Genomic DNA, 24,707 nt, shown 5'->3' on the forward strand with positions numbered 1-24,707 from the left:
GGGTTTCCAGTGTAATATTTTTTGACCAACGCTGTTTAACCCTTGCAGGACACCAGCTACTTATTCAAAATGATGACATCTGGGACCTATGCCCACTTTACTGCCCTATTTCTGCCCAAATCCTTGTTGGTCAAAAGAAATGGCAAGTGGGTGATATGTAAGTGACCCCCTAGTTCTGGTTTTCAGTGTAATATTTGTTGACCAACGCTGTTTAACCCTTGCAGAACACCAGCTACTTATTCAAAATGATGATTCTGGGACCCATACCCATTTTTGTGCCCATTTTCTGCCCAAATCATTGTTGGTCAAAATAAATTGCAAATGGGTCATGTGTAGGCAACCTCCCTGTGTGGGTTTCAAGTGTAATATGTTTTGACCAACGCTGTTTAACCCTTGCAGGACACCAGCTACTTAGTCAAAATGATGACATCTGGGACCTATGCCCACTTTACTGCCCTATTTCTGCCCAAATCCTTGTTTGTCAAAAGAAATGGCAAGTGGATCATATGTAATTGACCCCCCTGTGCGGGTTTCCAGTGTAATATTTTTTGACCAACGCTGTTTAACCCTTGCAGAACACCAGCTACTTATTCAAAATGATGATTCTGGGACCCTTGCCCACTTTAGTGCCCTTTTTTTGCCCAAATCCTTGTTGGTCAAAAGAAATTGCAAGTGGGTCATATGTAGGCAACCCCCCTGTGTTGATTTCTGCAGTGAAATTTGTGGTCCATGATTCATTAACCCTTGTAAAAGTGATTGTTCTGAATAAGAAGCTGGAGGTCGAATAAGAAGCTGGAGCTCGAATAAGAAGCTGGAGCTCGAATAAGAAGCCAACTTCAGCCTCGTGGTATATTTAGTCTGTAAGGCAGGCAGTGGCGGATCCAGACTTCTCTTCTAGGGGAGGCGGGCCGGTTTACTGTTTAAACTTGACCCTCTCCCTCCAGTCCTGACTCCTCCCCTTCCCATTCCTGACTCCTCCAATTGTAAGACTGCAAATAACCCCCCCCCCCCTCCCAAATATTAATAAAAAAAAAAAAAAAGTTAAAGAAAAAACCCTGCATGGGGGGGGGGGGGGGAAGGGGGGGGTCTGCATTGGACACATATAGATAGCACACCACACACAGCTCACCCAAAATACATACATAGTATATCACACATACAAACACACTGTAAGTGCAGCCGGACACACCAGCAGCCGGACAGTGCTCACACGTGCAGCCGGTCAGTGCACACACAGGAGAGCTCCAGGCTGTGGCTGCTCCCGCTCATCAGGCGATTTCATCCTGAAACCGGGCGCACAACGGGCACACACCCGCCGTGCTGCAGACACAGCCCACCCCTCACTGTCTGTGAGCAATCGCGGTGGCAAACCACCTAATTTACAGCCCACCAGCCAATAGGACGGCAGGATGGGGAGAGAAAGCCCCGCTATATCAGCTACTGGGTGAGAGAGGAGGCGGCGTCATCACCTCCCATCATCACTACAATCATTACTTAGTAGGTGCGGGTGCAGATGCGGCCGGCAGCAGTGAGGAGTATACCCCTCGCCCAGGGCCGTCTTATAAGCAGTGTGGGCCCTTGGGTAAAGCAATGCACTGGGGCCCTTACCCATTCTCCCCTCCTAGGGGTGGGGGGTGGTATCAGCAGCAGCTTTGATGTCCCACGGGTGGCAGGGGGTGCTCTATCTTCCATTCACCATGTAGGACCTGGAGCAGTGACTTCTGCTAATTACGCCTTTACTGCAGAGGTGGCGGGAGGGTGAACACTAACGTGTGGAAGGGGGCACTGAGCTGAATAAAGGGTCCCTTGTAAATGACTTCCAGGGAGGTAGGGGGTGTTTTATACACAGGGGAGTGTGGGATATGGAGTGGGCTTAATATTCGTCATTTTCCGGTGGAAGGGCAGCTTGTTTGACTGCAGATATCGCCATTATCTGGAAATAGATTTCTTAGCCTAGTATATAAACCTAGAGTCCCAACTTTCAGGAGGTGCTGGGGACTTGGGGATCAGAGATCAGGAGCCAGAGCAATCCATTGACAAAAATATAAAACTACACCAGACGTTTGGAGCTGGAGCAGGGACCGGCTGCTGGAAGGCTGATATCTCTGGTTCTGGGCAGGATAGAGACAAGCCGCTAGTGTCAACAGAAAAGGAAGAGTCCCAACTTTTGGAATATACTCTCAGAAAAACTCTACATTAGAGAGACCCTGAGAAATATGACTGGGAATTTGAATTAACAGGTCGGATGTGGACGGCTGCTTTGAAGTTGGATATCTCTAGTTCCCTAGGGCCGATTTTCTAAATTCTGGTATCCCTGGAAAAAGGGATTCCACTGGCCTAGGGGGGGGGGGGGGGGGGGGGGGGGGGGGGGGGGGGGGGCGACGATCACCCCATTCACCTCCCCTTAAATCTGCCCCTGAAGGCAGGAGATCTGAGTACACACTCTTCTTCTTCCACGGGCAGCTAACCCTTCAGCTGTGGCTGAAATTGAATCCACTCCACCTGCTTAAAAAAAAATTAACACCCCTGTACTGTCTAACTAATGCAGGCAGAAAGAAAAGACACAGAGGAGAGGGAGGAGGAGGCGAATATACCCAAGGTGGGCGGTCCCTGAAAAACATTCTGTCTAAACTAGGAGAAGGGAAGATATCCCAGTGTTATGGCTGCCATGGGGATCGTAAAAGAAATGAGGGACTGGTACTGGTTTAGTTTCACGGTGGCAGGTCTACGCTACGCTGACAATGTAGCCGGCGCCGTGAAACGAAACAAGTGTGTGTGTGCCCATCTCCCCTCATGCCTCAGCAGACCAGCAGGCTCCTCAGCTCGGTCCCCATCTCTGCGTGTTACCGCCGGCGGCAGTGGGGCCTGGACATACTGCCACCATACACCGCAGTCTCCCAGCCGCCCCACTCCGGCCCCTCCATGGTGCTGCTGCTACGAGTGACCGGCCGCGGCTCCTGTGAAACGGCTGGCCAGGACGGAATTCCACAGGGACTACCTTCTATCTTCCCTTCCCCCTCCACAGCCAGATGGTCTAGCGTCTCTAGGGACACGGAGGAGGAACGCTGTCACCGGGGACACAGCGCCAGCGGGACATGGAGGAGGCGATCGTTGAAGGTAAGTATAAAACACTGCACTACACACACACTATCAACACACATTTCACACACTAACACAAACATATCCGCACTATCAGCGTGGAGTTGATTTTATAAAGTGTCGCAAGCGCAGCGAGCCCCGCGAGGGGGCGTGTATCTGCGTCTGCTCGCCACACTTTGTAAAATCAACTCCACGCCCACATGGACACTGGGGAAATGACGTGGATAGTAGGGGTATTAACCATTGTGTACTTTCAGGGCTCCAGAAGCAGTTACGTGGTTTATGTAGGCATCATAGTGCTGTATTGGTATTCGCACAACAGCACTACGTAAACTACGTAACTGCAGCCCTGAAACTAAACAAGTACCGAGGGACTTGCTGATTATTCTAAAAAGTGTTTGACAACTGAATCCACTCCACCGGCCGCCAATGCGCCCGTCAGGGTCACCGGCCGCCTTCTACGCGCCCATTGGGGTGTTTCAGTAATGGGTTCCTTTTATATTTCCTCAAAAATCCACGACTGTTCTTTGTAAAGAAGGGAGATCACCAAACCGAGCCAGCAATACAACCCGATTGCCCGTTACGGCGGTCAGTAAATAAGAGGCAGACATCTTATGAAAGGAGCTGGTTGTATTTACAAAAATAACATTTAAAATGTAAGGTAACTGTAAGTCTGCAGGAAGAATGACAGTTAGGGACCCTCCTGTCGCGGGGCGTAATGCTGCCAGAAAGTAGATAAAACAGAAACGTTGTTTCAAAATGTTCATATTAATAGAAAAAAAGAATCGATAGAAATTTCTGCCGCGACCTCAGAAATGTGACGTCACTCTCTCGATTTCCAGCAAATCCTCCAGAATCTGAAAAGAGAAATGGCAGAGACGTCAGGAGGAAAATGCCAGCGCTACCCCTACAATGAGAGAGTGTACCATCGCTAGGTCGACAGACAAAAGGACAACACAAGCATTAGGTCAACTTTAGGTTTTCACGGTTTCTTTTGGAGCCGACATGTGCCGACAGGTGGTATTTCATGCCCTACCATCCACTCGGGTGTAGAGGGAGAATCGCTGGGTGACAAGGTACCGGCGAGGCCACGCGTGCTGCACATGGAGAGGCACCGATATAGGATACTATATACTGCGAGATAGGCGCAGTACTTACTATGTCCGTTGTGGTCCCGATCTTCTTGGCCAGCTCGCTGCGTTCCATGGTGCTGAGATACAGATACCGGTTCAGGAGTTCCCCATCTAGAACGTTCCTCACAGCGTTCTGCAGAGTGCGGCGGCTGTTGTGCAACATTCTGCGGACAGAGAGGTGGTAGAGAGATCAGACAGACGCAAGAGAATCGGATTACCCTACATCAGACTCATCAGGGCAGGCTTGGCTGTCGCTAAGGAAGGCCCAATGCCGTGTACATTACTGTGCTAGTACCCCGCCCCCCAGTGCCATGTTCATTACTGTGCTAGTACCCCGCCCCCCAGTGCCATGTTCATTACTGTGCTAGTACCCCGCCCCCCAGTGCCATGTTCATTACTGTGCTAGTACCCCGCCCCCCAGTGCCATGTACATTACTGTGCTAGTACCCCACCCCCGTCCCAGTGTATAGTACTGTGCTAGTACCCCACCCCCGTCCCCCAGTGCCGTGTATAGTACTGTGCTAGTACCGCACCCCCAGCACCGAGTACATTACTGTGCTAGTACCTGCCCCCGTCCATATTACTGTGCTAGTACCCGCCCCCGTCCCCCAGTGCAGTGTATAGTACTGTGCTAGTACCGCACCCCCAGCACCAAGTACATTACTGTGCTAGTACCCCACCCCCGTCCCAGTGTATAGTACTGTGCTAGTACCCCACCCCCGTCCCAGTGTATAGTACTGTGCTAGTACCCCACCCCCGTCCCAGTGTATAGTACTGTGCTAGTACCCCACCCCCAGTGCCGTGTATAGTACTGTGCTAGTACCGCACCCCCAGCACCAAGTACATTACTGTGCTAGTACCCAGCCCTGTCCCCCAGCACCACGTACAGTACATTACTGTGCTAGTACCCGCCCTCGTTCCCCAGCACCATGTACATTACTGTGCTAGTGCTTTGAACCATAGAATGTGACGGCAGATAAGAACCATATTTGATCCTTATTTCTTTGTAAGGATATCACTATGCCTATCCCAAGCATGTTTACATTGTACTACTGTATTTGCGTCTACCACCTCTGATGGGAGGCTATTCCACTTATCTACTACTCTTTCTGTGTAGTAATTCTTCCTCACATTTCCACTGAATCTTCCTCCCCCTAGTGTCAGTGCATGTCCTCGTGTTCTGCTGCTCCTCTTCCTGTGACTAATGTCTCCCACCTGTACCTTCCTCCCCCTAGTGTCAGTGCATGTCCTTGTGTTCTGCTGCTCCTCTTCCTGTGACTAATGTCTCCCACCTGTACCTTCCTCCCCCTAGTGTCAGTGCATTTCCTCGTGTTCTGCTGCTCCTCTTCCTGTGACTAATGTCTCCCACCTGTACCTTCCTCCCCCCAGTGTCAGTGCATGTCCTCGTGTTCTGCTGCTCCTCTTCCTGTGACTAATGTCTCCCACCTGTACCTTCCTCCCCCTAGTGTCAGTGCATGTCCTCGTGTTCTGCTGCTCCTCTTCCTGTGACTAATGTCTCCCACCTGTACCTTCCTCCCTCTAGTGTCAGTGCATGTCCTCGTGTTCTGCTGCTCCTCTTCCTGTGACTAATGTCTCCCACCTGTATCTTCCTTCCTCTAGTGTCAGTGCATGTCCTCGTGTTCTGTTGCTCCTCTTCCTGTGAAGAATGTCTCCCACCTGTACCTTCCTCCCTCTAGTGTCAGTGCATGTCCCCGTGTTCTGTTGCTCCTCTTCCTGTGAAGAATGTCTCCCACCTGTACCTTCCTCCCCCTAGTGTCAGTGCATTTCCTCGTGTTCTGCTGCTCCTCTTCCTGTGACTAATGTCACCCACCTGTACCTTACTCCCTCTAGTGTCAGTGCATGTCCTCATGTTCTGCTGCTCCTCTTCCTGTGACGAATGTCTCCCACCTGTACCTTCCTCCCCCTAGTGTCAGTGCGTGTCCTCGTGTTCTGCTGCTCCTCTTCCTGTGACGAATGTCTCTCACCTGTACCTTCCTCCCTCTAGTGTCAGTGCGTGTCCTCGTGTTCTGCTGCTCCTCTTCCTGTGACGAATGTCTCCCACCTGTACCTTCCTCCCTCTAGTGTCAGTGCGTGTCCTCGTGTTCTGCTGCTCCTCTTCCTGTGACTAATGTCTCCCACCTGTACCTTTCTCCCCCTAGTGTCAGTGCATTTCCTCGTGTTCTGCTGCTCCTCTTCCTGTGACTAATGTCACCCACCTGTACCTTCCTCCCTCTAGTGTCAGTGCATGTCCTCGTGTTCTGCTGCTCCTCTTCCTGTGACTACTGTCTCCCACCTGTACCTTCCTCCCCCTAGTGTCAGTGCATGTCCTCTTGTTCTGCTGCTCCTCTTCCTGTGACTACTGTCTCCCACCTGTACCTTCCTCCCCCTAGTGTCAGTGCGTGTCCTCGTGTTCTGCTGCTCCTCTTCCTGTGACGAATGTCTCTCACCTGTACCTTCCTCCCTCTAGTGTCAGTGCGTGTCCTCGTGTTCTGCTGCTCCTCTTCCTGTGACGAATGTCTCCCACCTGTACCTTCCTCCCTCTAGTGTCAGTGCGTGTCCTCGTGTTCTGCTGCTCCTCTTCCTGTGACTAATGTCTCCCACCTGTACCTTCCTCCCTCTAGTGTCAGTGCGTGTCCTCGTGTTCTGCTGCTCCTCTTCCTGTGACTAATGTCTCCCACCTGTACCTTCCTCCCCCCAGTGTCAGTGCGTGTCCTCGTGTTCTGCTGCTCCTCTTCCTGTGACTAATGTCTCCCACCTGTACCTTCCTCCCTCTAGTGTCAGTGCATGTCCTCGTGTTCTGCTGCTCCTCTTCCTGTGAAGAATGTCTCCCACCTGTACCTTCCTCCCCCTAGTGTCAGTGCATGTCCTCGTGTTCTGCTGCTCCTCTTCCTGTGAAGAATGTCTCCCACCTGTACCTTCCTCCCCCTAGTGTCAGTGCCTGTCCTCGTGTTCTGCTGCTCCTCTTCCTGTGAAGAATGTCTCCCACCTGTACCCTCCTCCCTCTAGTGTCAGTGCGTGTCCTCGTGTTCTGCTGCTCCTCTTCCTGTGACTAATGTCTCCCACCTGTACCTTCTTTCCCCCAGTGACAGTGCGTGTCCTCGTGTTCTGCTGCTCCTCTTCCTGTGAAGAATGTCTCCCACCTGTACCTTCCTCCCTTTAGTGTCAGTGCATGTCCTCGTGTTCTGCTGCTCCTCTTCCTGTGACTAATGTCTCCCACCTGTACCTTCCTCCCCCTAGTGTCAGTGCATGTCCTCGTGTTCTGTTGCTCCTCTTCCTGTACCTTCCTCCCCCTAGTGTCAGTGCGTGTCCTCGTGTTCTGCTGCTCCTCTACCTGTGAAGAATGTCTCCCACCTGTACCTTCCTCCCTCTAGTGTCAGTGCATGTCCTCGTGTTCTGTTGCTCCTCTTCCTGTGACTAATGTCTCCCACCTGTACCTTCCTCCCCCTAGTGTCAGTGCATGTCCTCGTGTTCTGTTGCTCCTCTTCCTGTGAAGAATGTCTCCCACCTGTACCTTCCTCCCTCTAGTGTCAGTGCATGTCCTCGTGTTCTGCTGCTCCTCTTCCTGTGACTAATGTCTCCCACCTGTACCTTCCTCCCTCTAGTGTCAGTGCATGTCCTCATGTTCTGTTGCTCCTCTTCCTGTACCTTCCTCCCCCTAGTGTCAGTGCATGTCCTCGTGTTCTGCTGCTGCTCTTCCTGTGACTAATGTCTCCCACCTCTATCTCCCTCCCCCTAGTGTCAGTGCATGTCCTCGTGTTCTGCTGCTCCTGTTCCTGTAAAGAATGTCTCCCACCTGTACCTTCCTCCCTCTAGTGTCAGTGCGTGTCCTCGTGTTCTGCTGCTCCTCTTCCTGTGACTAATGTCTCCCACCTGTACCTTCCTCCCTCTAGTGTCAGTGCATGTCCCCGTGTTCTGCTGCTCCTCTTCCTGTGACTAATGTCTCCCACCTGTACCTTCCTCCCCCTAGTGTCAGTGCATGTCCTCGTGTTCTGCTGCTCCTCTTCCTGTGAAGAATGTCTCCCACCTGTACCTTTCTCCCCCTAGTGTCAGTGCATGTCCTCGTGTTCTGCTGCTCCTCTTCCTGTGACTAATGTCTCCCACCTGTACCTTCCTCCCCCTAGTGTCAGTGTATGTCCTTGTGTTCTGCTGCTCCTCTTCCTGTGAAGAATGTCTCCCACCTGTACCTTCCTCCCCCTAGTGTCAGTGCATGTCCTCGTGTTCTGCTGCTCCTCTTCCTGTGAAGAATGTCTCCCACCTGTATCTTGTTATAACCCCTGATATATGTGAAAGTTTCTATAATGTCCCCCCTTTCCCTACTCTGCTCCAAACTATACATGTTAAGATCTTTTAGTCTTTCCTGGTACGTTTTGTGATGTAGGCCATGCACCATTTTAGTTGCTCTTCTTTGTATAGTCTCTAATGTATTTATATCCTTCTGGAGATATGGCCTCCAGAACTGAACACAATACTCTAGGTGAGGTCGTACCAATGACCTATACAGTGGCATTATTACTTCTTTCTTTCTACTGCTGATACCTCTCCCTATGCAACCAAGCATCTGACTTGCCTTCTTCATTGCTTTGTTACATTGCCTACATGCTTTTAAGTCCCCTGAAATAGTGACACCTAGATCCCTCTCTTCCTCTGTAGTTTCCATTATAGTGCCATTTATACTATATTTAGTCTTTGGATTTCTGAGACCCAAGTGCATGATTTTGCATTTTTTGGCATTAAACTGTAGTTGCCTTGCTCTTGACCATTCCCCTAATCTACCTAGATCCTCAATCATTTGTTTTACCCCTCCTGGTGTGTCTACCCTGTTGCATACCTTTGTGTCATCTGCAAAAAGGCACATTTTACCCTCAATTCCATTTGCAATATCACCAATAAAGATATAAAAAAGCACCGGTCCAAGTACAGATCCCTGGGGTCCTCCACTTGTAACCTTTCCCTCCTGTGACTGTACTCCGTTTACTACAACTCTCTGTTTTCTGTCCTGCAACCACGCTCTTATCCATTCAACCAGCCCCCAGTGCCATGTTCATTACTGTCCTAGTACCCGCCCCCAGTGCCATGTTCATTATATGTGCTAGTACCCGCCCCGTCCCACAGTGCCGTATACATTACTGTCCTAGTACCAGCCCCCAGTGCCACGTACATTACTTTTCTGGTACCCGCCCTCGTTCCCCAGCACCGTGTACATTACTGTGCTAGTACCCGCCCCCAGTGCCACGTACATTACTGTGCTAGTACCCACCCCGGTCCCGTGTACATTACTGTGCTAGTACCCGCCCCCGTCCTGTGTACATTACTGTGCTAGTACCTGCCCCCGTCCCGTGTACATTACTGTGCTAGTACCCACCCCGTCCCGTGTACATTACTGTGCTAGTACCCACCCCCGTCCCGTGTACATTACTGTGCTAGTACCCGCCCCCGTCCCGTGTACATTACTGTGCTAGTACCCGCCCCCGTCCCGTGTACATTACTGTGCTAGTACCCGCCCCCGTCCCGTGTACATTACTGTGCTAGTACCGGCCCCCAGTGCCACGTACATTACTGTGCTAGTACCCACCCCGTCCCGTGTACATTACTGTGCTAGTACCCGCCCCCGTCCCGTGTACATTACTGTGCTAGTACCGGCCCCCAGTGCCACGTACATTACTGTGCTAGTACCCACCCCGTACATTACTGTGCTAGTACCCACCCCCGTCCCGCGTACATTACTGTGCTAGTACCGGCCCCCAGTGCCACGTACATTACTGTGCTAGTACCCCACCCCGTCCCGTGTACATTACTGTGCTAGTACCCACCCCCGTCCCGCGTACATTACTGTGCTAGTACCGGCCCCCAGTGCCACGTACATTACTGTGCTAGTACCCCACCCCGTCCCGTGTACATTACTGTGCTAGTACCCACCCCGTCCCGTGTACATTACTGTGCTAGTACCCGCCCCCGTCCCGTGTACATTACTGTGCTAGTACCCACCCCGTCCCGTGTACATTACTGTGCTAGTACCGGCCCCCGTACATTACTGTGCTAGTACCCACCCCCGTCCCGCGTACATTACTGTGCTAGTACCGGCCCCCAGTGCCACGTACATTACTGTGCTAGTACCCACCCCGTCCCGTGTACATTACTGTGCTAGTACCCGCCCCCGTCCCGTGTACATTACTGTGCTAGTACCCACCCCGTCCCGTGTACATTACTGTGCTAGTACCCGCCCCGTGTACATTACTGTGCTAGTACCGGCCCCCGTCCCGTGTACATTACTGTGCTAGTACCCGCCCCCGTCCCGTGTACATTACTGTGCTAGTACCCGCCCCCAGTGCCACGTACATTACTGTGCTAGTACCCACCCCGTCCCGTGTACATTACTGTGCTAGTACCCGCCCCCCGTCCCGTGTACATTACTGTGCTAGTACCGGCCCCCGCCCCGTGTACATTACTGTGCTAGTACCCACCCCGTCCCGTGTACATTACTGTGCTAGTACCCGCCCCCCGTCCCGTGTACATTACTGTGCTAGCACCCGCCCCCCGTCCCGTGTACATTACTGTGCTAGTACCTGCCCCCGTCCCGTGTACATTACTGTGCTAGTACCCGCCCCCGTCCCGTGTACATTACTGTGCTAGCACCCGCCCCCGTCCCGTGTACATTACTGTGCTAGTACCGGACCCCTTCCCGTGTACAATACTGTGCTAGTACCCGCCCCGTATACATTACTGTGCTAGTACCCGCCCCCGTCCTGTGTACATTACTGTGCTAGTACCCGTCCCCGTCTTGTGTACATTACTGTGCTAGTACCCGCCCCCATCCCGTGTACATTACTGTGCTAGTACCCGCCCCCGTCCCGTGTACTTTACTGTGCTAGTACCCGCCCCCGTCCCGTGTACATTACTGTGCTAGTACCTGCCCCCGTCCCGTGTACATTACTGTGCTAATACCGGCCCCCGTCCTGGGTACATTACTGTGCTAGTACCGGCCCCCGTCCTGTGTACATTACTGTGCTAGTACCGGCCCCCGTCCCATGTACATTACTGTGCTAGTACCCGTCCCCCAGTGCCACGTACATTACTGTGCTAGTACCTGCCCCCGTCCCGTGTACATTACTGTGCTAGTACCTGCCCCCGTCCCGTGTACATTACTGTGCTAGTACCCGCCCCCGTCCCGTGTACATTACTGTGCTAGCACCCGCCCCCGTCCCGTGTACATTACTGTGCTAGTACCGGACCCCTTCCCGTGTACAATACTGTGCTAGTACCCGCCCCGTATACATTACTGTGCTAGTACCCGCCCCCGTCCTGTGTACATTACTGTGCTAGTACCCGCCCCCGTCTTGTGTACATTACTGTGCTAGTACCCGCCCCTATCCCGTGTACATTACTGTGCTAGTACCCGTCCCCGTCTTGTGTACATTACTGTGCTAGTACCCGCCCCCATCCCGTGTACATTACTGTGCTAGTACCCGCCCCCGTCCCGTGTACTTTACTGTGCTAGTACCCGCCCCCGTCCCGTGTACATTACTGTGCTAGTACCCGCCCCCGTCCCGTGTACATTACTGTGCTAGTACCCGCCCCCGTCCCGTGTACATTACTGTGCTAGTACCCGCCCCCGTCCCGTGTACATTACTGTGCTAGTACCCGCCCCCGTCCCGTGTACATTACTGTGCTAGTACCCGCCCCCGTCCCGTGTACATTACTGTGCTAGTACCTGCCCCCGTCCCGTGTACATTACTGTGCTAATACCGGCCCCCGTCCTGGGTACATTACTGTGCTAGTACCGGCCCCCGTCCTGTGTACATTACTGTGCTAGTACCGGCCCCCGTCCCATGTACATTACTGTGCTAGTACCCGTCCCCCAGTGCCACGTACATTACTGTGCTAGTACCCGCCCCCGTCCCGTGTACATTACTGTGCTAGTACCCGCCCCCGTCCCGTGTACATTACTGTGCTAGTACCCGCCCCCGTCCCGTGTACATTACTGTGCTAGTACCTGCCCCCGTCCCGTGTACATTACTGTGCTAATACCGGCCCCCGTCCTGGGTACATTACTGTGCTAGTACCGGCCCCCGTCCTGTGTACATTACTGTGCTAGTACCGGCCCCCGTCCTGTGTACATTACTGTGCTAGTACCGGCCCCCGTCCCATGTACATTACTGTGCTAGTACCCGTCCCCCAGTCCCGTGTACATTACTGTGCTAGTACCCGCCCCCGTCCCGTGTACATTACTGTGCTAGTACCTGCCCCCGTCCCGTGTACATTACTGTGCTAGTACCGGCCCCCGTCCTGTGTACATTACTGTGCTAGTACCCGCCCCCGTCCTGTGTACATTACTGTGCTAGTACAGGCCCCCGTCCTGTGTACATTACTGTGCTAGTACTCGCCCCATGTACATTACTGTGCTAGTCCCCGCCCCCGTCCTGTGTACATTACTGTGCTAGTACCCGCCCCCGTCCTGTGTATATTACTGTGCTAGTACCGGCCCCCGCCCCGTGTACATTACTGTGCTAGTACCCGCCCCCGTCCTGTGTACATTACTGTGCTAGTACCCGCCCCCGTCCCATATACATTACTGTGCTAGTACCTGCCCCCGTCCCGTGTACATTACTGTGCTAGTACCGGCCCCCGTCCTGTGTACATTACTGTGCTAGTACCGGCCCCCGTCCTGTGTACATTACTGTGCTAGTACAGGCCCCCGTCCTGTGTACATTACTGTGCTAGTACTCGGCCCATGTACATTACTGTGCTAGTACCCGCCCCCGTCCTGTGTACATTACTGTGCTAGTACCCGCCCCCGTCCTGTGTATATTACTGTGCTAGTACCGGCCCCCGTCCTGTGTACATTACTGTGCTAGTACCGGCCCCCGCCCCGTGTACATTACTGTGCTAGTACCCGCCCCCGTCCTGTGTACATTACTGTGCTAGTACCCGCCCCCGTCCCGTGTACATTACTGTGCTAGTACCGGCCCCCGTCCTGTGTACATTACTGTGCTAGTACCGGCCCCCGTCCTGTGTACATTACTGGGCTAGTACCCGCCCCGTGTACATTACTGTGCTAGTACCCGCCCCCGTCCTGTGTACATTACTGTGCTAGTACCGGCCCCCGTCCTGTGTACATTACTGTGCTAGTACCGGCCCCCGTCCTGTGTACATTACTGTGCTAGTACTCGCCCCGTGTACATTACTGTGCTAGTACCCGCCCCGTGTACATTACTGTGCTAGTACCCGCCCCCGTCCTGTGTACATTACTGTGCTAGTACCCACCCCGTCCCGTGTACATTACTGTGCTAGTACCCGCCCCGTGTACATTACTGTGCTAGTACCGGCCCCCGTCCCGTGTACATTACTGTGCTAGTACCCGCCCCCGTCCCGTGTACATTACTGTGCTAGTACCCGCCCCCAGTGCCACGTACATTACTGTGCTAGTACCCACCCCGTCCCGTGTACATTACTGTGCTAGTACCCGCCCCCCGTCCCGTGTACATTACTGTGCTAGTACCCGCCCCCAGTGCCACGTACATTACTGTGCTAGTACCCACCCCGTCCCGTGTACATTACTGTGCTAGTACCCGCCCCCGTCCCGTGTACATTACTGTGCTAGTACCCACCCCGTCCCGTGTACATTACTGTGCTAGTACCCGCCCCGTGTACATTACTGTGCTAGTACCGGCCCCCGTCCCGTGTACATTACTGTGCTAGTACCCGCCCCCGTCCCGTGTACATTACTGTGCTAGTACCCGCCCCCAGTGCCACGTACATTACTGTGCTAGTACCCACCCCGTCCCGTGTACATTACTGTGCTAGTACCCGCCCCCCGTCCCGTGTACATTACTGTGCTAGTACCGGCCCCCGCCCCGTGTACATTACTGTGCTAGTACCCACCCCGTCCCGTGTACATTACTGTGCTAGTACCCGCCCCCCGTCCCGTGTACATTACTGTGCTAGCACCCGCCCCCCGTCCCGTGTACATTACTGTGCTAGTACCTGCCCCCGTCCCGTGTACATTACTGTGCTAGTACCCGCCCCCGTCCCGTGTACATTACTGTGCTAGCACCCGCCCCCGTCCCGTGTACATTACTGTGCTAGTACCGGACCCCTTCCCGTGTACAATACTGTGCTAGTACCCGCCCCGTATACATTACTGTGCTAGTACCCGCCCCCGTCCTGTGTACATTACTGTGCTAGTACCCGTCCCCGTCTTGTGTACATTACTGTGCTAGTACCCGCCCCCATCCCGTGTACATTACTGTGCTAGTACCCGCCCCCGTCCCGTGTACTTTACTGTGCTAGTACCCGCCCCCGTCCCGTGTACATTACTGTGCTAGTACCCGCCCCCGTCCCGTGTACATTACTGTGCTAGTACCCGCCCCCGTCCCGTGTACATTACTGTGCTAGTACCCGCCCCCGTCCCGTGTACATTACTGTGCTAGTACCCGCCCCCGTCCCGTGTACATTACTGTGCTAGTACCCGCCCCCGTCCCGTGTACATTACTGTGCTAGTACCTGCCCCCGTCCCGTGTACATTACTGTGCTAATACCGGCCCCCGTCCTGGGTACATTACTGTGCTAGTACCGGCCCCCGTCCTGTGTACATTACTGTGCTAGTACCGGCCCCCGTCCCATGTACATTACTGTGCTAGTACCCGTCCCCCAGTGCCACGTACATTACTGTGCTAGTACCTGCCCCCGTCCCGTGTACATTACTGTGCTAGTACCTGCCCCCGTCCCGTGTACATTACTGTGCTAGTACCCGCCCCCGTCCCGTGTACATTACTGTGCTAGCACCCGCCCCCGTCCCGTGTACATTACTGTGCTAGTACCGGACCCCTTCCCGTGTACAATACTGTGCTAGTACCCGCCCCGTATACATTACTGTGCTAGTACCCGCCCCCGTCCTGTGTACATTACTGTGCTAGTACCCGCCCCCGTCTTGTGTACATTACTGTGCTAGTACCCGCCCCTATCCCGTGTACATTACTGTGCTAGTACCCGTCCCCGTCTTGTGTACATTACTGTGCTAGTACCCGCCCCCATCCCGTGTACATTACTGTGCTAGTACCCGCCCCCGTCCCGTGTACTTTACTGTGCTAGTACCCGCCCCCGTCCCGTGTACATTACTGTGCTAGTACCCGCCCCCGTCCCGTGTACATTACTGTGCTAGTACCCGCCCCCGTCCCGTGTACATTACTGTGCTAGTACCCGCCCCCGTCCCGTGTACATTACTGTGCTAGTACCCGCCCCCGTCCCGTGTACATTACTGTGCTAGTACCCGCCCCCGTCCCGTGTACATTACTGTGCTAGTACCTGCCCCCGTCCCGTGTACATTACTGTGCTAATACCGGCCCCCGTCCTGGGTACATTACTGTGCTAGTACCGGCCCCCGTCCTGTGTACATTACTGTGCTAGTACCGGCCCCCGTCCCATGTACATTACTGTGCTAGTACCCGTCCCCCAGTGCCACGTACATTACTGTGCTAGTACCCGCCCCCGTCCCGTGTACATTACTGTGCTAGTACCCGCCCCCGTCCCGTGTACATTACTGTGCTAGTACCCGCCCCCGTCCCGTGTACATTACTGTGCTAGTACCTGCCCCCGTCCCGTGTACATTACTGTGCTAATACCGGCCCCCGTCCTGGGTACATTACTGTGCTAGTACCGGCCCCCGTCCTGTGTACATTACTGTGCTAGTACCGGCCCCCGTCCTGTGTACATTACTGTGCTAGTACCGGCCCCCGTCCCATGTACATTACTGTGCTAGTACCCGTCCCCCAGTCCCGTGTACATTACTGTGCTAGTACCCGCCCCCGTCCCGTGTACATTACTGTGCTAGTACCTGCCCCCGTCCCGTGTACATTACTGTGCTAGTACCGGCCCCCGTCCTGTGTACATTACTGTGCTAGTACCCGCCCCCGTCCTGTGTACATTACTGTGCTAGTACAGGCCCCCGTCCTGTGTACATTACTGTGCTAGTACTCGCCCCATGTACATTACTGTGCTAGTACCCGCCCCCGTCCTGTGTACATTACTGTGCTAGTACCCGCCCCCGTCCTGTGTATATTACTGTGCTAGTACCGGCCCCCGTCCTGGGTACATTACTGTGCTAATACCGGCCCCCGTCCTGGGTACATTACTGTGCTAGTACCCGCCCCCCGTCCCGTGTACATTACTGTGCTAGTACCTGCCCCCGTCCCGTGTACATTACTGTGCTAGTACCCGCCCCCGTCCCGTGTACATTACTGTGCTAGTACCTGCCCCCGTCCCGTGTACATTACTGTGCTAGTACCGGCCCCCGTCCTGTGTACATTACTGTGCTAGTACCCGCCCCCGTCCTGTGTACATTACTGTCCTAGTACCCGCCACCGTCACCATGTACATTACTGTGCTAGTACAGGCCCCCGTCCTGTGTACATTACTGTGCTAGTACTCGCCCCATGTACATTACTGTGCTAGTACCCGCCCCCGTCCTGTGTACATTACTGTGCTAGTACCCGCCCCCGTCCTGTGTATATTACTGTGCTAGTACCGGCCCCCGCCCCGTGTACATTACTGTGCTAGTACCCGCCCCCGTCCTGTGTACATTACTGTGCTAGTACCCGCCCCCGTCCCATATACATTACTGTGCTAGTACCTGCCCCCGTCCCGTGTACATTACTGTGCTAGTACCGGCCCCCGTCCTGTGTACATTACTGTGCTAGTACCGGCCCCCGTCCTGTGTACATTACTGTGCTAGTACAGGCCCCCGTCCTGTGTACATTACTGTGCTAGTACTCGGCCCATGTACATTACTGTGCTAGTACCCGCCCCCGTCCTGTGTACATTACTGTGCTAGTACCCGCCCCCGTCCTGTGTATATTACTGTGCTAGTACCGGCCCCCGTCCTGTGTACATTACTGTGCTAGTACCGGCCCCCGCCCCGTGTACATTACTGTGCTAGTACCCGCCCCCGTCCTGTGTACATTACTGTGCTAGTACCCGCCCCCGTCCCGTGTACATTACTGTGCTAGTACCGGCCCCCGTCCTGTGTACATTACTGTGCTAGTACCGGCCCCCGTCCTGTGTACATTACTGGGCTAGTACCCGCCCCGTGTACATTACTGTGCTAGTACCCGCCCCCGTCCTGTGTACATTACTGTGCTAGTACCGGCCCCCGTCCTGTGTACATTACTGTGCTAGTACCGGCCCCCGTCCTGTGTACATTACTGTGCTAGTACTCGCCCCGTGTACATTACTGTGCTAGTACTCGCCCCCGTCCTGTGTATATTACTGTGCTAGTACCCGCCCCGTGTACATTACTGTGCTAGTACCCGCCCCCGTCCTGTGTACATTACTGTGCTAGTACCCGCCCCCGTCCTGTGTACATTACTGTGCTAGTACCGGCCCCCGTCCCATGTACACTACTGTGCTAGTACCCGCCCCGTATACATTACTGTGCTAGTACCCGCCCCCGTCCCGTGTACATTACTGTGCTAGTACCCGCCCTCGTCCCCCAGCACCGTGTTCATTACTGTGCTTGTACCCGCCCAGTCCCACAGTGCCGTATACATTACTGTCCTAGTACCCGCCCCCAGTGCCATGTTCATTATATGTGCTAGTACCCGCCCCCGTCCCACAGTGCCGTATACATTACTGTCCTAGTACCCGCCCCCAGTGCCATGTACATTACTTTTCTGGTACCCGCCCTCGTTCCCAAACACCATGTACATTACTGTGCTAGTACCGGCCCCCATCCCGTGTACATTACTGTGCTAGTACCCTTCCCCCAGTGCCACGTACATTACTGTGCTAGTACCCGCCCCCGTCCCACAGTGCCGTATACATTACTGTCCTAGTACCCGCCCCCAGTGCCATGTACATTACTTTTCTGGTACTCGCCCTCGTTCCCAAACACCATGTACATTACTGTGCTAGTACCGGCCCCCGTCCCGTGTACATTACTGTGCTAGTACCCTTCCCCCAGTGCCACGTACATTACTGTGCTAGTACCTGCCCCCGTCCCGTGTACATTACTGTGCTAGTACCCGTCCCCCAGTGCCACGTACATTACTGTGCTAGTACCCGCCCCCGTCCCGTGTACATTACTGTCCTAGTACCCGCCCCCGTCCCGTGTACATTACTGTCCTAGTACCCGCCCCCATCCCGTGTACATTACTGTCCAATTCCCCCCCCCCAGTCCCGTGTACATTACTGTGCTTATACCGGCCCCCGTCCTGTGTACATTACTGTGCTAGTACCCGTCCCCGTCCCGTGTACATTACTGTGCTAGTACCCGCCCCCGTCCCGTGTACATTACTGTCCTAGTACCCGCCACCGTCCCGTGTACATTACTGTGCTAGTACCCGCCCCCCCAGTTCCACGTACATTACTGTGCTAGTACCCGCCCCCAGCCCCATGTACATTACTGTGCTAGTACTCGCCCCCGTCACCATGTACATTACTGTGCTAGTACCCGCCCCCGTCCCATGTACATTACTGTGCTAGTACCCGTCCCCCAGTGCCACGTACATTACTGTGCTAGTACTCGCCCCCGTCACCATGTACATTACTGTGCTAGTACCCGCCCCCGTCCCATGTACATTACTGTGCTAGTACTCGCCCCCGTCACCATGTATATTACTGTGCTAGTACCCGCCCCCGTCACCATGTACATTACTGTGCTAGTACCCGCCCCCCAGTTCCACGTACATTACTGTGTTAGTACCGGCCCCCGTTCCGTGTACATTACTGTGCTAGTACCCGCCCCCAGCCCCATATACAGTACTGTGCTAGTACCCGCCCCCGTCCTGTGTACATTACTGTGCTAGTACCCGCCCCCGTCCCATGTACATTACTGTGCTAGTACCCGCCCCCGCCCCGTATACATTACTGTGCTAGTACCCGCCCCCGTCCCGTGTACATTACTGTGCTAGTACCCGCCCTCGTCCCCCAGCACTGTGTTCATAACTGTGCTTGTACCCGCCCAGTCCCACAGTGCCGTATACATTACTGTCCTAGTACCCGCCCCCAGTGCCATGTTCATTATATGTGCTAGTACCCGCCCCCGTCCCACAGTGCCGTATACATTACTGTCCTAGTACCAGCCCCCAGTGCCATGTACATTACTTTTCTGGTACCCGCCCTCGTTCCCAAACACCATGTACATTACTGTGCTAGTACCCGCCCCCGTCCCGTGTACATTACTGTCCTAGTACCTGCCCCCGTCCCGTGTACATTACTGTGCTAGTACCTGCCCCCGTCCCGTGTACATTACTGTGCTAGTACCCTTCCCCCAGTGCCACGTACATTACTGTGCTAGTACCTGCCCCCGTCCCGTGTACATTACTGTGCTAGTACCCTTCCCCCAGTGCCATGTACATTACTGTGCTAGTACCCGTCCCCCAGTGCCACGTACATTACTGTGCTAGTACCTGCCCCCGTCCCGTGTACATTACTATGCTAGTACCCGTCCCCCAGTGCCACGTACATTACTGTGCTAGTACCCGCCCCCGTCCCGTGTACATTACTGTCCTAGTACCCGCCCCCGTCCCGTGTACATTACTGTCCTAGTACCCGCCCCCGTCCCGTGTACATTACTGTGCTTATACCGGCCCCCGTCCTGTGTACATTACTGTGCTTATACCGGCCCCCGTCCTGTGTACATTACTGTGCTAGTACCCGCCCCCGTCCCGTGTACATTACTGTCCTAGTACCCGCCACCGTCCCGTGTACATTACTGTGCTAGTACCCGCCCCCGTCCCGTGTACATTACTGTGCTAGTACCCGCCCCCCAGTTCCACGTACATTACTGTGCTAGTACCCGCCCCCAGCCCCATGTACATTACTGTGCTAGTACTCGCCCCCGTCCCATGTACATTACTGTGCTAGTACCCGTCCCCGTCCCATGTACATTACTGTGCTAGTACTCGCCCCCGTCACCATGTACATTACTGTGCTAGTACCCGCCCCCAGCCCCATATACAGTACTGTGCTAGTATCCGACCCCCAGTTCCACGTACATTACTGTGTTAGTACCGGCCCCCGTTCCGTGTACATTACTGTGCTAGTACCCGCCCCCAGCCCCATATACAGTACTGTGCTAGTACCCGCCCCCGTCCTGTGTACATTACTGTGCTAGTACCCGCCCCCGTCCCATGTACATTACTGTGCTAGTACCCGCCCCCGTCCCGTGTACATTACTGTGCTAGTACCCGCCCTCCAGTTCCACGTACATTACTGTGCTAGTACCCGCCCCCAGCCCCATGTACATTACTGTGCTAGTACTCGCCCCCGTCACCATGTACATTACTGTGCTAGTACCCGCCCCCGTCCCATGTACATTACTGTGCTAGTACCCGTCCCCCAGTGCCACGTACATTACTGTGCTAGTACCCGCCCCGTGTACATTACTGTGCTAGTACCCGTCCCCCAGTGCCACGTACATTACTGTGCTAGTACCCGCCCCGTGTACATTACTGTGCTAGTATCCCGCCCCCGTCCCATGTACATTACTGTGCTAGTACCCGCCCCCCAGTTCCACGTACATTACTGTGTTAGTACCGGCCCCCGTTCCGTGTACATTACTGTGCTAGTACCCGCCCCCAGCCCCATATACAGTACTGTGCTAGTACCCGCCCCCGTCCTGTGTACATTACTGTGCTAGCACCCACCCCCGTCCTGTGTACATTACTGTGCTAGTACCCGCCCCGTGTACATTACTGTGCTAGCACCCACCCCCGTCCTGTGTACATTACTGTGCTAGTACCCGCCCCGTGTACATTACTGTGCTAGTACCCGCCCCCGTCCCGTGTACATTACTGTGCTAGTACCCGTCCCGTGTACATTACTGTGCTAGTACCTGTCCCCCAGTGCCACCTACATTACTGTGCTAGTACAGGCCCCCGTCCCACAGTGCCGTATACATTACTGTCCTAGTACCCGCCCCCAGTGCCATGTACATTACTTTTCTGGTACTCGCCCTCGTTCCCAAACACCATGTACATTACTGTGCTAGTACCGGCCCCCATCCCGTGTACATTACTGTGCTAGTACCCTTCCCCCAGTGCCACGTACATTACTGTGCTAGTACCTGCCCCCGTCCCGTGTACATTACTGTGCTAGTACCCGTCCCCCAGTGCCACGTACATTACTGTGCTAGTACCCGCCCCCGTCCCGTGTACATTACTGTCCTAGTACCCGCCCCCGTCCCGTGTACATTACTGTCCTAGTACCCGCCCCCATCCCGTGTACATTACTGTCCAATTCCCCCCCCCCAGTCCCGTGTACATTACTGTGCTTATACCGGCCCCCGTCCTGTGTACATTACTGTGCTAGTACCCGTCCCCGTCCCGTGTACATTACTGTGCTAGTACCCGCCCCCGTCCCGTGTACATTACTGTCCTAGTACCCGCCACCGTCCCGTGTACATTACTGTGCTAGTACCCGCCCCCCCAGTTCCACGTACATTACTGTGCTAGTACCCGCCCCCAGCCCCATGTACATTACTGTGCTAGTACTCGCCCCCGTCACCATGTACATTACTGTGCTAGTACCCGCCCCCGTCCCATGTACATTACTGTGCTAGTACCCGTCCCCCAGTGCCACGTACATTACTGTGCTAGTACTCGCCCCCGTCACCATGTACATTACTGTGCTAGTACCCGCCCCCGTCCCATGTACATTACTGTGCTAGTACTCGCCCCCGTCACCATGTATATTACTGTGCTAGTACCCGCCCCCGTCACCATGTACATTACTGTGCTAGTACCCGCCCCCCAGTTCCACGTACATTACTGTGTTAGTACCGGCCCCCGTTCCGTGTACATTACTGTGCTAGTACCCGCCCCCAGCCCCATATACAGTACTGTGCTAGTACCCGCCCCCGTCCTGTGTACATTACTGTGCTAGTACCCGCCCCCGTCCCATGTACATTACTGTGCTAGTACCCGCCCCCGCCCCGTATACATTACTGTGCTAGTACCCGCCCCCGTCCCGTGTACATTACTGTGCTAGTACCCGCCCTCGTCCCCCAGCACTGTGTTCATAACTGTGCTTGTACCCGCCCAGTCCCACAGTGCCGTATACATTACTGTCCTAGTACCCGCCCCCAGTGCCATGTTCATTATATGTGCTAGTACCCGCCCCCGTCCCACAGTGCCGTATACATTACTGTCCTAGTACCAGCCCCCAGTGCCATGTACATTACTTTTCTGGTACCCCGCCCTCGTTCCCAAACACCATGTACATTACTGTGCTAGTACCCGCCCCCGTCCCGTGTACATTACTGTCCTAGTACCTGCCCCCGTCCCGTGTACATTACTGTGCTAGTACCTGCCCCCGTCCCGTGTACATTACTGTGCTAGTACCCTTCCCCCAGTGCCACGTACATTACTGTGCTAGTACCTGCCCCCGTCCCGTGTACATTACTGTGCTAGTACCCTTCCCCCCAGTGCCATGTACATTACTGTGCTAGTACCCGTCCCCCAGTGCCACGTACATTACTGTGCTAGTACCTGCCCCCGTCCCGTGTACATTACTATGCTAGTACCCGTCCCCAGTGCCACGTACATTACTGTGCTAGTACCCGCCCCCGTCCCGTGTACATTACTGTCCTAGTACCCGCCCCCGTCCCGTGTACATTACTGTCCTAGTACCCGCCCCCGTCCCGTGTACATTACTGTGCTTATACCGGCCCCCGTCCTGTGTACATTACTGTGCTTATACCGGCCCCCGTCCTGTGTACATTACTGTGCTAGTACCCGCCCCCGTCCCGTGTACATTACTGTCCTAGTACCCGCCACCGTCCCGTGTACATTACTGTGCTAGTACCCGCCCCCGTCCCGTGTACATTACTGTGCTAGTACCCGCCCCCCAGTTCCACGTACATTACTGTGCTAGTACCCGCCCCCAGCCCCATGTACATTACTGTGCTAGTACTCGCCCCCGTCCCATGTACATTACTGTGCTAGTACCCGTCCCCGTCCCATGTACATTACTGTGCTAGTACTCGCCCCCCGTCACCATGTACATTACTGTGCTAGTACCCGCCCCCAGCCCCATATACAGTACTGTGCTAGTATCCGACCCCCAGTTCCACGTACATTACTGTGTTAGTACCGGCCCCCGTTCCCGTGTACATTACTGTGCTAGTACCCGCCCCCAGCCCCATATACAGTACTGTGCTAGTACCCGCCCCCGTCCTGTGTACATTACTGTGCTAGTACCCGCCCCCGTCCCATGTACATTACTGTGCTAGTACCCGCCCCCGTCCCGTGTACATTACTGTGCTAGTACCCGCCCTCCAGTTCCACGTACATTACTGTGCTAGTACCCGCCCCCAGCCCCATGTACATTACTGTGCTAGTACTCGCCCCCGTCACCATGTACATTACTGTGCTAGTACCCGCCCCCGTCCCATGTACATTACTGTGCTAGTACCCGTCCCCCAGTGCCACGTACATTACTGTGCTAGTACCCGCCCCGTGTACATTACTGTGCTAGTACCCGTCCCCCAGTGCCACGTACATTACTGTGCTAGTACCCGCCCCGTGTACATTACTGTGCTAGTATCCCGCCCCCGTCCCATGTACATTACTGTGCTAGTACCCGCCCCCCAGTTCCACGTACATTACTGTGTTAGTACCGGCCCCCGTTCCGTGTACATTACTGTGCTAGTACCCGCCCCCAGCCCCATATACAGTACTGTGCTAGTACCCGCCCCCGTCCTGTGTACATTACTGTGCTAGCACCCACCCCCGTCCTGTGTACATTACTGTGCTAGTACCCGCCCCGTGTACATTACTGTGCTAGCACCCACCCCCGTCCTGTGTACATTACTGTGCTAGTACCCGCCCCGTGTACATTACTGTGCTAGTACCCGCCCCCGTCCCGTGTACATTACTGTGCTAGTACCCGTCCCGTGTACATTACTGTGCTAGTACCTGTCCCCCAGTGCCACCTACATTACTGTGCTAGTACCCGCCCTCCCCATATCGCACAGATGCACAGGTGTGTGTGTAACGTTACCGGAACGCTCGGGGGTTCAGGCCGGCATGGTGCGATAACATAGTGGTCAGAGCATTCTGTAACATGAGCAGCCTCCGGTAAGTCTTCTCCTGCATGGGGAGCAGTAGCCCCACGCCTCCATCTAAGGTCGCAAACCACGTGATTTGCTTGTTGTCCCATAGAGCTGTTTTGCGACTTGAACCTTCACTGGCCCCACGGCACGGGGTCCTCCAGAAAGCATTGACGTGGGACCCGACATGGAAGTCTGCACGCCGCAGAAGACGCAGTCCCCCAAAACTTTCCTTAGCTGAAAAATGACAAGAGGGAAAACTGAACATTTTACTCTGACCTACTGACATAGGCCACGGGCAGCCACAGAAGAGATTAGGTACAGAGGCAGCATAGCTACAGCCAATACCATACACAGCGGAGACACGGAACGTGGCACAGACAGCAGAGATGTTGCATGGAGAGGAGACATGGCAGTGACCACAGAGATGA

At 54.6% G+C, this 24,707-nt stretch overlaps 1 protein-coding gene across 1 annotated transcript in view; it reads right to left on the reverse strand.

Moving 5' to 3' along the window:
- Positions 1–3,709: 3,709 nt before the first annotated feature.
- Positions 3,710–24,707, reverse strand: part of LOC146005839 (cleavage and polyadenylation specificity factor subunit 1-like) — a 24,035-nt gene continuing 3,037 nt past the window's right edge. The window contains exons 2-4 of the mRNA XM_083145266.1: positions 24,228–24,513; positions 4,258–4,396; positions 3,710–3,956 (exon numbers count right to left, since the gene is read on the reverse strand). Coding sequence (XP_083001392.1) covers positions 3,909–3,956; positions 4,258–4,396; positions 24,228–24,513 — 473 coding nt within the window. The 3' untranslated portion in view covers positions 3,710–3,908. The remainder of the gene's footprint in view (positions 3,957–4,257; positions 4,397–24,227; positions 24,514–24,707) is intronic.

Source organism: Crinia signifera, chromosome 5 (assembly GCF_055691185.1).
Source record: "Crinia signifera chromosome 5, ASM5569118v1, whole genome shotgun sequence".
Taxonomy (NCBI): domain Eukaryota; kingdom Metazoa; phylum Chordata; class Amphibia; order Anura; family Myobatrachidae; genus Crinia; species Crinia signifera.